General features: G+C 39.8%; 1 protein-coding gene across 1 annotated transcript in view; it reads right to left on the reverse strand.

Moving 5' to 3' along the window:
* Nucleotides 1-16,218, reverse strand: part of LOC132378714 (tumor necrosis factor receptor superfamily member 11A-like) — a 39,735-nt gene that overhangs the window by 3,203 nt on the left and 20,314 nt on the right. Inside the window, exons 3-6 of the mRNA XM_059945816.1 lie at nucleotides 15,324-15,449; nucleotides 12,400-12,543; nucleotides 9,401-9,494; nucleotides 102-196 (exon numbers count right to left, since the gene is read on the reverse strand). Of these exons, the coding sequence (XP_059801799.1) occupies nucleotides 102-196; nucleotides 9,401-9,494; nucleotides 12,400-12,543; nucleotides 15,324-15,449 (459 nt within the window). The remainder of the gene's footprint in view (nucleotides 1-101; nucleotides 197-9,400; nucleotides 9,495-12,399; nucleotides 12,544-15,323; nucleotides 15,450-16,218) is intronic.

Genomic DNA, 16,218 nt, shown 5'->3' on the forward strand with positions numbered 1-16,218 from the left:
TGCTGTATAGCTCTAACTTTAGGGCTTTAGATATTGGATTGCAAAGCAGAATTCCAAATGATTAATTTATCATCACCCCACATAAATGTTACATTCTCTACCTGAACTGAGTGATGTTGATGCACCAACTGCGAAGCATACAGCATCAGCTGTAGAGTTGCCCGGCACTTTCTCCATTAGTCCAAGGACTGTGCAACTAGGAGAAATGAAGTCAAATGAAAATATTCTTTTGTGAAATTATGTGCCATTGTTACCCAAACAGTATTTTTATTATATATGTATAGTTAAAAAAAAGTGAGTAAGTTAATTGTATATTCCCGTGCTGGGGATTTGAGGGGGAATATTTCTACACAGCAATGGAACTAGAACAGGATGTGGAAATGGTGATCTTTCAGAGAGGGAGAAAGCATAGTCTCCATTGTGGTACAGACACGTGGTTCAAAGCTTACTTGGACTCAAGCACAATAGAAACTCTCACTTGTTTGAATGAAACATCAACTGCTATTCCTTCAGATGTGAATACAGAAAAACAGCTTGCAGTTACTGTACGTAGTGCCTTCAGGGCATCTCCAAATCCTTCACAACCCATGGAATACTATTGTAATGCAAGCAATTTCCACAGGCAAGCTGCATCGGCCAGGCCAGTAAAATGTGCGCCAAATACAAACGTAACAATTTATTTATTAAATTAAATGGTGTTATCAGAAATATGTTGCATCCTGATATCTTTTTAATATTTCAGATTATTGTTTTGTCTCAAACAGAGCTCCAATAGTTCACAGAGCCAATTTATCTGATGAAATGATGAAAAATTTATTTCTTTAAATATGTTAATATTTTCAGAGTTTCAGTTACTACTGAAGCAAGTATTCAGTTATCTCACTGCCAGCTGAGTGTCTTTGATATTGTCAGATTTGAACCTTCTCTGACTTGCCTGACCGATCTCCCATTTTCCACCTCGCAGAAAGTTTCAGCCAACTGGAACTCTGCTTTCTGTGGTCTAACTTGGAGTTATAATGCACTACAACACAGAAACAGGCTGTCTGGCCCGTCTAGTCCATGCCAAACTATTATTCTGCAGGGTCCCATTGACCTGCACTTAGACTATAGCCCTCCATACCCTTCCCATTCATATACTTATCCAAACTTATCTCAAATGTTGCAATTGAACCTGCATCCACCACTTCTGCTGGCAGCTTGTTCCACACTCTCACTACCCTCTAAGAGAAGAAGTTCCCCCTCATGTTTCCCTTAAGTGTTTCAACTTTCACCTTTAACCTATAACCTCTAATTCTGGTCTCACCCAACCACAGTGGAAGAAGTCTATTTGCATTTACCCAATTGAAACTCCTCTTTATTCTGTTTACCTCAATGAATCAATGAAAGCCCACAGCCAACAGGATGGACAAAACAAAATCAATGTGCCAAAGACAACAAACGGTGCAATACAGAAAGAAAAAAGGAAATAATCATAATCAATCAATCAATCAATCAATCAATCAATCAATAAGCAATAAATGTCGAGAGCATGAGATGAAGAGACCTTGAAAGTGAGTCCATAGATTGTGGGAACAGTTCAGTGATGGGGTGAGTGAAGTTGAGTGAAGCTATCCCGTATCGTTTGAGAGCCTGGTAGTTGAGGCATAATAACTGTTTCTGAATCTGGTGGTGTGGATCCTGAGGCTCTTGTACCTTTTTCCTGATGGCAGCAGCATGAGGGAACTATGGCTTGGTTTGTGGAGGTCCTCGATAATGGATCCTGCTTTCCTTGACAAAGCTCCGTGCAGATGTAATCAATGGTACGGAGGACTTTACCCCTATTGAACAGGGCAGGGTCCATGACTTTTTGTAGGTTTTTCCATTTAAGGGCATTGGAGTTTCCATACCAGGTTGTGATGCAACCAGTCAATAATCTCTCTACTACACATCTATAGAAGTCTGTCAAAATTACAGATAACATGCTGAACTTCCACAAATTTCCAAGAAAATTGAGGTGCCACTGTGTTTTCTTTGTAATGGCACTACATGCTGGACTCATGACAGATCCTCTGAAATTATAACAGCAAGGAATTTAAAGTTGCTGACCCGACACACCTCCAGTTCCCCAGTGAGGACTGGCTCATAGACCTCTGATTCCCTCCTTCTGAAGGTAACAATCAGCTCCTTGATCTTACTGACATTGTTGCTGTGGAACCACTCAGCCAGATTTTCAATCTCCCTCCTATCTGCTGATTCATCACCACCTTTGATTCAGCCAACAATCATGATGTTGGCAGCAAACTTCATTGTGGCACTGGAGCGGCGATTAGCCTCACAGTCGTTAAGTACAACACGGGTAGAGCAGGGGGCTAAGCTCACAGCTTTGTGGTGCGCCTGTGCTGATGAAGGTGGTGATGGAGATGTTGTTGCCAGTCTGAACTGCCTGGGGTCTGCAAGTGAGGAAATCAAGGACCCAGATGCACAAGAAGGTACTGAGGCCAAGGTCTTGAAGGTTATTGATTAGTTTTGAGGAAAAGCTAGTATTGAAGGCTGAGCTGCAGCCAATAAGGAGCACCCTGATGTTTGCATCTTCACTGTCCAGGTGTTCAAGGGTTGAGCGAAGAGCCAATGAAATGGCATCTGCTGTTGACCTGTTGAGGTAGCAGGCAAATTAGAGTGAATCCAAGTTGCTTCTCAGGCAAGACTTGATATATTTCAACACTGTGGATGTGAGTACTACTGGACGATAGTCATTGAGATAAGTTACCAATTCTTCTTAAGACACCAATATAATTGAAGCATATGGGTATCTCAGACTGCCGAAGCCAGTGGTTAAAGGTATTTGTGAACACTGCAGCCAGTTCTTTAGTACTGGGCCGGATGAATTCTATGGCTTCACCCTCCTGAAGGATGCTCTCATGTCTGAAATCACGGGTCAATGAGGGCTGTGGGAGTTCATGAGCGTTCCTCCACACTTTGACAGTCAAGGCAAGCATAAAAGGTATTGAGTTCATCGGAGTGAAGCCTTGTTGTCACCTTTGTCGCTTGGTTCTTGCCCTATGTGCAACTTAAATTTGATCACTTTAGTAATATTAAATTTAGTTTTAAGGTTCTGGGATTACCTTCCTGAATTTCTGCTTTTGAATATCTCTTTTCAGAATAAAGAAAATGTATTTATCAAAGTAAGCAGATGTTATCATATAACTTACCTCATGTTTCAATTTCTTGCAGGCATTTATAGGAAAAAGGAAAAACAACCGTATTTTATGAAAAATTGTACATAAACAAAGACTGACAGACAACCAAAGTGCAAAAGACAAACCATGCAAAGAAAAATAATACTGAGAGTATGAATATTAAAGAATCCTTGAAAGTTCATCTTTAGATTTTTCTCTCCTAAGGCCAGCAATATTGTTAGCTGTGGCTCAATGGACAGCATTTCTCTTCCTGAATCAGAAGGTTATGGGTTCAAGTTCCATTTCTATTCAAACTCTATAATCATCGCTGCTGTAATTAGGGAACAGTGATTAAGGCATTAAGACTGTCACTCATTAAGGATAATGTATTGTGACTAGCTGCTTTTTGGGCTGCAGTGATATTGATTGAAAGCTCCAGAGGAGAATGAGTAACGTACAGTTAATCTGAGCTCCTTGTGTCTCACATATCTATACTCTACCACGGGCCATAAAGTATGTGCATTGAGAGGCTGGAAGCATTGAACACACGATAAATTGTAGCAAGTGTAAGCTGTTGTCGTGAGTATTATAAAAATACTGTCAGAATGGAAAATAGTCCAAAATCTAAATCTCAATAGTTACAACAAATCAGATATGAACTGGATTGAGATTTTTTTAAGTTGATTAAGATTGCCAAATTAGAGAGTGTAATTGAAAATGCTTGGAATGATACTGTGCTCAAAACCAAGGAGGTGATTCATCTGTTAGACGCAGGGCAAGGTTCTCCCACAATGTGACAAACTGTCTTGCATTGTAGAATGATTGATGTTCCACTTAACAAAGTGAAAGGGAAGGTGCAAATACAGAGATGGAAATTGCGAAAAGTTATGCATTTGGAACACAGAATCAAAGGTCGGGGACATGGTTAGATTACCAAATTATCCAGAATAACACAAAAAGTCTGGAGAGGGATAAGAATTTAACTTCAGACAAGATGAAGACAAAATTGAAAAGAAAGGCAGTGTATACAGGACTTAAGGTGTCAAATTTGAATACACACAGTGTATAAAATAAGGTAGATGATAACCATAAGACATAGAATCAGGCTCAGAATCAGGAGCAGAATTAAGCCATTTGGCCCATTAAGAATGATCCACTCTTCGAACATGGCTGATACAATGAGAGGTGGAGGGGCAAAGTTCAAAGTTCAAAGTAAATTTATTATCGAAGTACACATATGCCACCATATATGTAATTAATAAATCTATAATAGAATAACAAGCAAAAAATAATCAATGAAGGACTACACTAACTGGCCATTCAAATAGTTTGCAAAAGGTAACAAACTGTGGAAATACAAAAAGGAAGCAATAATAATAATAATAAATAAATAAGCAATAAATATTGAGGGCATGAAATGAAGAATCCTTGGAAATGAGTCCATAGGTTTTGGGAACAGTTCAGTGATGGAGAAGTGAAGTTGAGTGAACTTATTCCATCTGATTCTAGAGCCTGATGATTGATGAGTGTTTAATGCTTATTTATTTATTATTATTGTTTCTTTCTTTTTGTATTTGCACTGTTTGTTGTTTAATGCACACTGGTTGAATGCCCAATTGGTGTAGTCTTTCATCGATTCTATTATGGTTATTATGGATTTATTGATTATGCCCATAAGACAATGAATCTTGAGATTGTGTTTGGTGACGTATATGTATTTTGATAATGTATTTACTTTGAACTGTACCAGCCGACACAGCCATAATCATTACAAATAAGTTTGACTATTTTGATTACTTTGCACTAAAATAATTTTTCTCTGTTCTAATTGTGTTCTTGTAAAATCTGTGTAACTTAAGTTTTTCTTGTGAATCCTACTTGTATGATGCTATGTTCCTGTGATGCTACTGGAAATAAGATTTTCATTGCTCCTCTGCATATATTTACGTGTGCAAATGATAATAAACTCAACTTTAACTTTAAATGTCCTGTATAAATACAAGTAGATGTTAATCAATGAGGAGATTCCCTGTGGAAATCTGACATCATTCCTCTGAGAGCAAAGCTCTGCTTGTTGGACTGAATTCCCAGCAAAGTCCAAACCAAACTCTAATTGAACATTTATTTCTAAGCCTCAATTGCACTTAGGATCAAACTGAAAGTGGAAGACGTTCAGAACCCATGTGGCAGTTTGCCTATCCAATGTTCCTGCACAAACTTTGCTTTCCCCCCCCAAATATCTACAGTCAATGTCAGGCATGCTCATAAGTTTGGCTGTACCAAACGGGCAGATTTTTTAAGCTGTTGGATATAAATCCAGTTGATACTCCAACACACTTTCAAGCCACTTTTATTTTCAAATGTTACATGATCCAATTGTATGATAAATGTCAACCCCGTAAGTTCTAAGTCAGTGTTGTGACCTGGGCCCCAGTGAGTTAGAAAGCAGTGTCAGAACTGGATCCCTGGTGAGCTGGAGATCAGCACAGGAACTCGAGCACCGGTGAATCAGTATGCAGGTCTAATCCAGGGCTCCAGTGATTTAGAAGGCATGTGGGAACTGGAGGCCCGCAGTTATCAAGTGTGAGGAAGCAGCTCATCACACCTTATGTTTAAAAATATATTTGTTTAGTGAATGTGGACATCACTGATAATACCTTTACTGTTTTCTTGAATTGTGTCCTCAGTTAAGTGTCACTAGAGCAATAAGACCAGGTTAAATATGGGTCAGTTCATTAAAAAAATCACTGATATTCTTGCCTTGAGGATATTAGTGAACAGGATGGGCTTTATTTCAGGATTCAAGGTTTATAGAAACATAGAAAATCTACAGCACAATACAGGCCCTTCGGCCCACAAAGTTGTGCCAAACAAGTCCCTACCTTAGAAATGACTAGGCTTACCCATAACCCTCTATTTTACTAAGCTCCATGTACCTATCTAAAAGTCTCTTAAAAGACCCTAACGTATCTGCCTCCACCACCGTTGCCGGCAGCCCATTCCACATGCTCACCACTCTCTGAGTAAAAAACTTACCCCTGACATCTCCTCTGTACCTACTCCCCAGCACCTTAAACCTGTGTCCTCTTGTTGTAACCATTTCAGCCCTGGGAAAAAGCCTCTGACTATCCACACAATCAATGCCTCTCATCATCTTGTACACTTCTATCAGGTCACCTCTCATCCTCCGTTGCTCCAAGGAGAAAGGGCTGAGTTCACTCAACCTATTCTCATAAGGCATGCTCCCCAATCCAGGCAACATCCTTGTAAATCTTCTCTGCACCCTTTCTATGGTTTCCACATCCTTCCTGTAGTGAGGTGACCAGAATCAAGCACAGTACTCCAAGTACTCCAGTACTTCAAGATTGTTTAAAGTCACTTCCAGTACACAAGTGTAAAGGAGAATGAAATTATTGTTACTCCAGATCCAAAAATAATATAAGGAACACACTAATAAAAAACAGAATAAATATAAATGCGTAAGATAGCTGATATACATAGATCGATTGTATGTCCATAAAGAGACACTAAGCCAGGCAGTGTGTGCACATAAGGTGACTCTGACAGGAAATGATAAAGTAGTGGTGGTGTTGGGGAGGTGGGGTGTGGCAGGATGGGGTTAGTGGGTGGAGGTGTTGATCAGCCTTGCTGCTTGGGGAAAGTAACTGTTTTTGAGTCTGGGGATCCTGGCGTGGATGCTACAGAGGCTCCTCCCCGATGGGAGTGGGAGAAACAGTCCATGAGTAGGGTAGGTTTCATCATGTCACTGGCCCTTTTCTGGGATCCTTCTGTATAGATGTCCTTGATGGCTGGTAGGCAGGTACCGGTGGTGGATTGAGCAGTTTTGACTACCCGTTTTAGAACCTTCCTGCCTGGCGCAGTGTGGTTTCCATACCACACAGTAATAAAGCATGTTAGAACGCACTCTACTGCACATCTATAGAATGGTGTGTACGGAAGAGCATGGTGCACCCTCCTGAGAAAGCAGAAGCTTTGCTGACCTTTCCCGATCGTGTAAGATGCATTCTGGGACCATGAGCGCTTGCGTGCACTCCGAGGCATGTGAAACTACTGACAGTTTCCGCAGATGTGCCGCCAATTAAAACGTGGCCACCTTGACTGAGAAATTTTTAAGTTCCTTATTTATTTTGTTGCTTGATCGTGTGGATAGTCAGAGGCTTTTCCCCAGGGCTGAAATGATTGCCACAAGAGGACACAGGTTTACGGTGCTGGGGAGCAGGTACAGAGGAGATATCAGGGGTAAGTTTTTTACTCAGAGTGGTGAGTGCGTGGAATGGGCTGCCGGCGACGGTGGTGGAGGTGGATACGATAGGGTCTTTTAAGAGGCTTTTAGATAGGTACATGAAGCTTAAAAAAATAGAGGGCTATGGGTAAGCCTAGTAATTTCTAAGGGAGGGACATGTTCGGCACAAGTTTGTGGGCTGAAGGGCCTGTATTGTGTTGTAGGTTTTCTATGTTTCTAACTTGGGATTTGAACTGTTGTTTCGGCATTATAGTCCAGTATCTTCCTTACTCATCCAGAACGATTCAGAGGAGCTTCTCCACTAATTTAATCTGATTTAAACTCGTAACCAAAGCACTTTGTTCTCAATAGAGGAAATTACCTCTGATATAATCTCTTATATTCTAATTTAAAGTGATATCTGCATGGAAACACAACTTTGGCAGGAGAGCAGCAAATGTAACACTACTATTCAAGAAAGGAGGAAGAGAAAAAGTAAGGAATTACAAAGTAGTTAGTCTGACATCAGATATTTGGAATCCTTTATTAAGGATGTGATAATGGAACACCTGGTATATTCAACATAGAGTTTATGAAAATGAAATTGTGCTCACCAGGTTTCCATTTCTAATGCTATATATATATTTTTAAAAAGTACAGATATACTTAATTGCATGAATTTAAAATCCCCTAGCTCTATGTTCCCTCTAAGCTGCGCGCGTGTGTGCACGCACACGTTTTTCAACCAGCGCACAAAGGAGATTAATATGCGCACAAAAGGTTAGTTACCTAAAATAATGTAGTAATTATACTTATTGAAAATAATCTTTTAGCTAAATGTTTCTGTTAACTAGTTAGTTGGTTTTTCAAATACCACAATGTTCGTCACTAATTTATGCCACCTCACCTTTCCTATTCCGGTTTGTACAGCTGCATCACGGTGGCAGCCATCTTTGGCGGACAGTGTTCATATGGTAAAGTTTACAAAGACCTGTTTCAAATCCTGTAGATAGCTTACTAAGTTTTTATTGAAAAAATATTGATTCACTATGTTGAATTCAAAAGAAGCGAAGGGCGTGAAGCGCAAAAGAACTGCAAATTTGTTTAAAAGTTGAATGGTTAACAAAATATTTGAAACTGCTAAACCGAAAGCTCATGAAGTCATGAACGTTCAGCTACGAGAGATATTTATGTATGATTCGGAAACTGGAGTTATCTGTTTGCATTGTCGTGATGTGAAAGTTGCTGGAGAATTTGCTAGTGGAAAGAAGTGGGATGATATTTGGAAACTTGACTTCCTGAAGCATCATTTGGCAAGTAACTTTGCTCAAATGGTGGCATTTGTACTTCTAAATGAACAGTTTTGCGACCTTGCACAATTGATGGACATTGGGGGAATGCTTCTTGCGTCTGGTGCGGACTGTGAGTGAGGTTTTAGCCTATTGAATCAACTCAAAAACAAGCTGAGAAACCGTTTAGGTGAATGTCATTTGAATATGTTAATAAGAATCAAAAGCTATCAATTGGATGGAAGTTCTATTAGTCTAGATAGAGTTTACAAAGAATGGGTAAATGCCAAAGACAGGAGAGAGGAAAAATAACTGAGTGACTTAAGTACATATGTTATTTTGTTGTTGTTCTGTGCAGTTTTATGTCAAATATTTTGTAAGCCTACATAAACTGTGCCATATGTGCATTCAGTGCGCACATACCTCTGTCAAAGGAAAAAAATTCGTCCGACATAATATTTTTGCGCACACTGACTACTAAAAATTAGAGGAAACATTGCCCCAGCTGCCAAGGCAGAATGTGGGAGCTAGTCCTGCAATTTAACCACTGCAACCTCATACCTCTGTCTATTTGTCCCAAAATACTATTCACTTCAGTGGGACCATTTTGCATTTCCCTAGATCTTGGGGAATCCAGACTCACTCATTTCTGTATTTTGGAATATCCCTTTTTAGGAAAAGAAGGACTATGATTTTAGTTGTTTCGCACTTACTTTGTCCGTTGCACACACTTCACCGTAAATGACGTCTCATTTGAAAAATGCATTGGAGGACACGGTCTGCACTCAGTATCAGCTTTCCTGTTTGCTGTGGAGTAAGAACACATTTCTTAGAAATTGGAACACAAGGAAAACCATCGATGTCTGAAGCATGTTCCCGAGAGGTGGATGTTACCAGATGGACTACAGTGATTTAAAACAGCCATCTACCAAACTCAGCCAAATGCAATTCTGATCATGCGGATCATAACTATATAAAAAAAAAGTTCTGGAATGCCACTAAATTCTGATGAAATGTCCAAAAGAAATGCGCCAAAATGAAACAAATCCTTTGTTGTCCATGAGATGGGGCTATATCACTAAAGAAACAATTAAAACTTGTTGCAGTGGGTTTGCTTACCTGGGGCTGGACCAGGTAAGCAGCTGCATTGTGCTCTGTGCAGCTGTATGTACTGTGTTTTACACCTTGGCCCGAGATGAAGCTGATTTGTTTAGCAGGACATGTGCGTATGCTCGAATGACAGCTGAACCTGAACTTGGTTCAACAGCAGGAGAAGCAAGCTTTAATGTCAGTGAGTTCTCCTTGAAACAGGAACAAGTTAGATGGGTAGTCCTTAAAATTTACATCATCTGCACATTTTTGTACTCAATTTGCATATTAGTTTTGTAGTACACTTCATGCTGATTTAGCAATCATTTTGCATCAGAGACCGATGGGGCACTTAAGCACTCGATCCATGTTAGGCTGACATTTTCCCAGCATCAGGGAGACTCTTCATGATATTTTCAATGTAAATTTGCATGTAATTGAAGCAGGGTATAACTTCACCCTATCCCAGATACTCACAATTCAAGCAGACGTATGTTGTCTTATAAAGGCATAGATCACTACAGCACAGGTGCCAATCCGTTATTCTGCCTACTCCCATCGACCCATTCCTAGACCATAGACCCCCATGTCCCTCCCATCTCTATACTCACCCAAGCTTCTCATTAGTGTTGCAATTGAACCCACATCCACCACTTTTTCTGGCAGCTCATTCCATACTCGTTCCAGTCCCTGAGTGAAGAACTTCCCCTTAATTATTTCACCTTTCATCCTTAACCTATGACCTCTAATTCTAGTTATGGTGTTGCTTTGCTTGTGATTTAATTGAACACTCTTCAGACATCATGTGACCTGATTGGACGCATTCAGAAGTGACTGTAGGTTGTTCAAACACCTCCCAAAGTTTCCAGACTGCGCTGCAACTGGCAGTGGGTGTTTTTTGGAAGAAGAATTAATTTCCTCAGAAGGGATACTATTGACAACTATACATAAACAAAGACTGACAAACAAACAATGTGCAAAAGAAGAGAAATTGTGCAAATAATAAAACAAATACTGAGAACGTGGGTTGTAAAGTCTTTGAAAATGAGCCTGTAGATTGTAGAATCAGTTTGGAACTGAGGCGAGTGAAGTTATCCACATTGGTTAAGGAGCCTGATGGTTGTTGGGTAATAACTGTTCCTGAACCTGGTGCGCTAAGACTTTGTATCTCCTGCCCAATGATAGTAACGCGAGATCCCTACTGCCTTTCCCAATTGTTAAGCACTTGTTAACATAGCCTGCACTACCTCTAACTTTTTCCAGTTCTGCCATAAGGTCAGTGACCTTAAGCCTTAACGTGTGCGGGGAGAGCCGTATAACCCCAGCAGGTCAGATAACAACTGACGTAAGATTTACCACATGTAGTCAATGAGGTATCGTCATCATGGGAACAGGCTTGAGATAAAAATGTTTTAAGATACAGGAGAAGTATTAATACTTAATCTTCCTGGTGTGTCTGATTTATAAATATATAGATAATATTAAAGACACTTTTTAGACTTTCTTTATTCGTGGTTTCTTTAAGGATTATATCGCCTATAAATAATGTCAACTTTCAAAATGGTAATTTTCAGTTACCACTGAGCAGTATGGAAGTTGGTTTGGAGATAGCAATGTCTCATTTAAATCAGCTCACTAAGGCATGTGCTAGAGTTGAAGTGCGATGGCTCCATTCTGAAGATATAGTACAATTAGGTCAAGGCAGAAAGAGTGTCTTTAACACTAATGAGTAGACAGCAATTGTGCATTGAATTTTCTAATTTAGAATTCATGGTGATTAAAGCCCTCTCCTTTTTTAAAAGAAAAGATAATTGATTGTCCTGCCATAAAATCTCTTTAACACACTGGAAAATCATTCCAAAGTATAGCAGTAATTAATGGTACTTTGTCTATATTGCTTGCTGAGGTTGTCAGATCTAAAGCCTGCCTAAAAATGATTGCTGGTTACTATAATGAACAATGAAATTAGTATCCATCAGACAGTCTGTTTTAAGTACACCATGGCTTTGACAGAGGTATATCGGGAGCCATTATTCAGTAATCATCTCTCTCAACTCTGGCTATGAAAATAAATTAGCCATCTAATTTCAAGTATATTGCTTGCCAAATGTACTGCATCTAGCCTGCAAGACAGGACTTTCAGTCCTTTGTTTTAACTTGCATTTGATGCAAGAGGCTTGTATTGTCCAGTGATCAATGCCTAACGAATGCCTGACATTAAGAGAACTGTGTGAAGAAGGGTCACCTGAGCACAAGGTCCAATGAGCCGGGGCTCTCCTGTTCTGCAGAAGAGTACATTTGATAGTCCGGAGAACTTATCAAGTTCCTCCAGCATTTTGTGTGTGCGGCTTAAGATTTCCAGCATCTGCAGAATCTCTTGTGTTTGCTTTTCGTAGTCTTTTGCTATCTTGTTCCTCAAGCTGTACTTTTCTCCCAGTCCACAGCAGACTGACACTGACCTTCTCAACATTTCTGTAATCAATTTTTGTTAATACGTTGCACAGATTGATAGTAAAATTTCCAATGAACAAGTTAAAGAGGGCAGAAAATGCTAAAGAAACTGAGCAGGTTAGGCAGCATCTGCGGAAAGAGAAGAAGAACAGGATCTCACACACTCGCTCACCTTTTTCTTTCACTTCAAACCCCGGGAAGCAGGGGTTGTCCCTGAGGCAGTATTCACAGTCCTGCGCACAGTGGTAATTTGCCTTACATGTGCATTGCGTAGCAGTCACTGCATCTCCTATACGGAGAACCTCAAATCCCTTCACTGTGAAGTAAACAAAATATTTTCAAGCACAATAATAACAAGCGCCTACACTTAACCATCTCGTGCAGTGTTTATACCCGTGCATGGCATAACCATCGCATTTAGCCATCTCACACAGTGTTTATATCTGTTACATTACAGATCTGCCATTAGTGATAAAAACTAATATTTGCTGTTTTTAAAACTACTTAGAATACTACAAGACAAGAGCTAAATAAAAGAAATTAGCAACTCATTGATATAAGAGGTTGTTACGTACATCAACAATGAGTCTTGGATAAACCATACTTTTGTTTCATTTTATTGTTCATAGGAAGACTTCCTACATCAATTTAATTTGCTAATGATTCTTACTTCTCATTGTTGCCCAGGTTCAATTCTAACTCAACAAATTCCAGCCCTATGTAACAGGTGTCACCATGGCTCAGCTGGGTAGCTGAATGAAATCGATGTTTCACCCATGATATCACAGGTCCTCACTAGACATTTCTCTGGGGTTCCAAAGAGACAGGTAAGGGGGCAATTGGGGTCAGATTTCGACAGAAAGGAAAATCCAGGAACATAATAAATATGTATACATAACTTAATCTGCATTGTGTGTTTGTAAGTCGAGTTGAAGTGATCTTAGTTCTGGAGGGAAGGTTTATGAGCTTTCTATTCCTGTTGATTTCTGCTCTCCACTGGGGAGCCTGCTGGAAGAGCAATTGAAGCCTAGTAGCAAGCAATATTGAGGAGATGTTTGGATCAAAGATATATAGGCAGACTCCATTCTGGACTCTGATGGGATCTATGGTGCATCCTTTGATGAAGATCAAGGTTTATATAGACATCAGAACAGAATAAATTCGAGCAAGATTCGGCTAATCAGCCCCTGGAATCTACTCTGCCATACAATAAGATCATAGATGGTTGAATCTTGGCATTTCTTGCTCTCTTCCCTTGCTCCTTCACTCTCTTGAAGTACAAATATCCATCAACATCCATTTTGGAAATATCCATTGACACCATCTCCACATTTATTTTGGATAGAAAATTCTAAGAAGTCAGAAGAGATTCTTCCCCACATCCGTTTTTAATATGCAATCCCTTCTGCAATATGCCTCATCACTTTAAATACCCCTCCCAATGAAACATTGACTTTATGATGCCCCTGAGGATGCCATGTTTCAATAAGTTAACTTCTCAGTCTTCCAAATTCTAATGCCAACATATTCAACCTTCCTTAATTGATCAAACCTTCTCTGCATTCCCTGAAATGAAAACTTCTCCTCCTTTAACTAGAGACACCAAAACTGTATGCTGTACTTCAGCTGTTGTTGCACTAGTGCCTAAAAATAATATCAAAATATCTTACTTCATATCTGTCACACAACAGCCAATCCTTCTGAATTAATTGCTGGATCTGTATGCCCTAAAAGGACTCTTGTACTGCCTTGTACCACAATATTTTGTATTCTCATCTTCTTCCTCGGAGAATAACCTCCTATTTTTTTTGGTTATTGGAGGGAAGTATAGAGGGGATGTCAGGGGTAAGTTTTTTTTACACGGAGTGGTGGGTACACAAAAACACCCTGCAGGGTGGTGACAGAGGCAGATACATTAGGGACGTTAAAGAAACTCTTAGATTGGCACAATGATAGGAAAATGGATGATTCTGTAAAGGAAAGGATTAGATTGATCTTAGGGTAGGTTATAAGGTTGGCACAACATTGTGGGCAGAATTTCCCGTACTGTGCTTTAGTGTTGTACGTTCTATTTTTGCTGCATTATATTCTGTCAATTCTATGTCCATGCACTTAAACTAGCTACGTGCCTTTACAGGCTCCTTGTCTTCTCCTCACCAGTTGAAACCCGATTTGGCTGATTCCAGAAACGATTGTTCTACTTGCAGGAGGACAAAGCGAACACTTCGGCAATGAGACATTTTAAACCTTGACGCAACGTAAAATCCTCAATGAAATCATTGGAATTATGAAAATCCTTTGCTCAAAGCTGCTTAAACTGGCACAAGGACATTTGAGAAGCACTTTGTGTCTCTTGGATGAGGGCACGATGGAAGAAAAGTGGGAACAGTGAAAGGAAAGTACAACAATCCAAACAGCACATTCACCTGCCCACTCAAACCCCAATGAAGCAGCATTTATGGATCCTGGAGAAGACTTATATGTTACTTCAGTCCATTGAACTGGAGTGGGAATAAGATATCCTTTTCCTCAGAGCACTACCCAAGAAGAGATAACTTGTCTAGTGCTGGATAGACTGTCTTATATAGGTTAGAGTAAATGTTACATCCTTAAGCCAACAGGCACTTGTATACACAGAGACAAATGTGCAATGCACATGTTTCAGTTCTGTGTTCTTTTCAGAATCATTCTCAAAGGGTAACAACTTTGTAATTGTCTGCAATTATGGTCATAGGTTCCTGGGCCATTTCTTAGGGCAATGATGACTACTAGACCACAGATTTGGAAGCACAAAGGGGGGGGGGGGCAGATCAGGGAACGGAAACAGATTTCCTTTCTAAAAGACATTATTGGACCTGAAGAGTTTTTATGACAACTTACTGGACGATAGTTTCACGGTCACCATCATCAATACTATTAATTTGAAATTCCTGTTTACACAATCATATAAATTTAAATCCCCCCCCCCAGCTCCCATGATGGATTTCAATTTACCCTTTCAAATGATTAATTCAGGTCATTAATTATTTTCCAACTGTTCACTCTATTACATTAGCAACTGCTTGGTTTTGGACCAGTCTACAAGTAGATACTAACTTTCATCACACTCCACCTGTTTCAAGCATTCTGTCTGAGAATTATTGTGGTCCAGGTACTCGCCTTCTCCGCAAGGTCTGCATTCAACCGGTTTCTCCGCCGTACATGGAGTTGAGAGATGGAAGCCTGAAAAAAGTATCCAATGTTAACATCGGTACACCTTATAGGACAGCGACACATTTTGGGAAAGGGGAAAGCAGATGGGGTCAAATCAGAGGTCAGTGCATTAATTTACACCAAATGCATTAGACTAGATTATTATGATGAAATTAAGTCTTCCTTTCGCTGAAGCCCTGACAGTCAATACCCACAATGCAACATGCACTACAGAAACAATCAAGACAACAACTCATTCAACCCGATTGCTTCCCAGAATTCAATGCGGCAGTTGTCCAAACAGAACTCAATTCCCATTTTACGTGAAATACACACTACTTTAATGATTCATCCCACAGTTGAGGCTCCCGTTGCGACCACTAATGTAAAATACGCAGAAAATAAGGTAACATCTTAATCAGGAAAATTCTTTGTTCCAACTGCTTATTTGTGTTTTCGGGCTTCAGCATAACTATTGGCCATGGCTGCATCTGGAGAACAAAGCCATCTATTGCTTTAGTATAGGTTGAATTTGATATGACGCAAGAAGGAATGTGGCACCATAAACCGATAAGTGATTGACAGAGAGAGAAAACAGAAGACATGATAACAGGGCCTCCTGAACATGGAACAGGATTAGCAGTAAAGAGGTCAGAACAGTGTAAAAGGAGCAAGTTTCCATCAGACTGAGAATACAGCATATATTGTCAAAGCGCAAAGATTATGGTAAAAGGACAAGAAATTAACCCATTAACCCTATGAGGGGACACTTTAAATGAAAACAAAATGCTCTGCTAGA

Source organism: Hypanus sabinus, chromosome 20 (assembly GCF_030144855.1).
Source record: "Hypanus sabinus isolate sHypSab1 chromosome 20, sHypSab1.hap1, whole genome shotgun sequence".
NCBI lineage: Eukaryota > Metazoa > Chordata > Chondrichthyes > Myliobatiformes > Dasyatidae > Hypanus > Hypanus sabinus.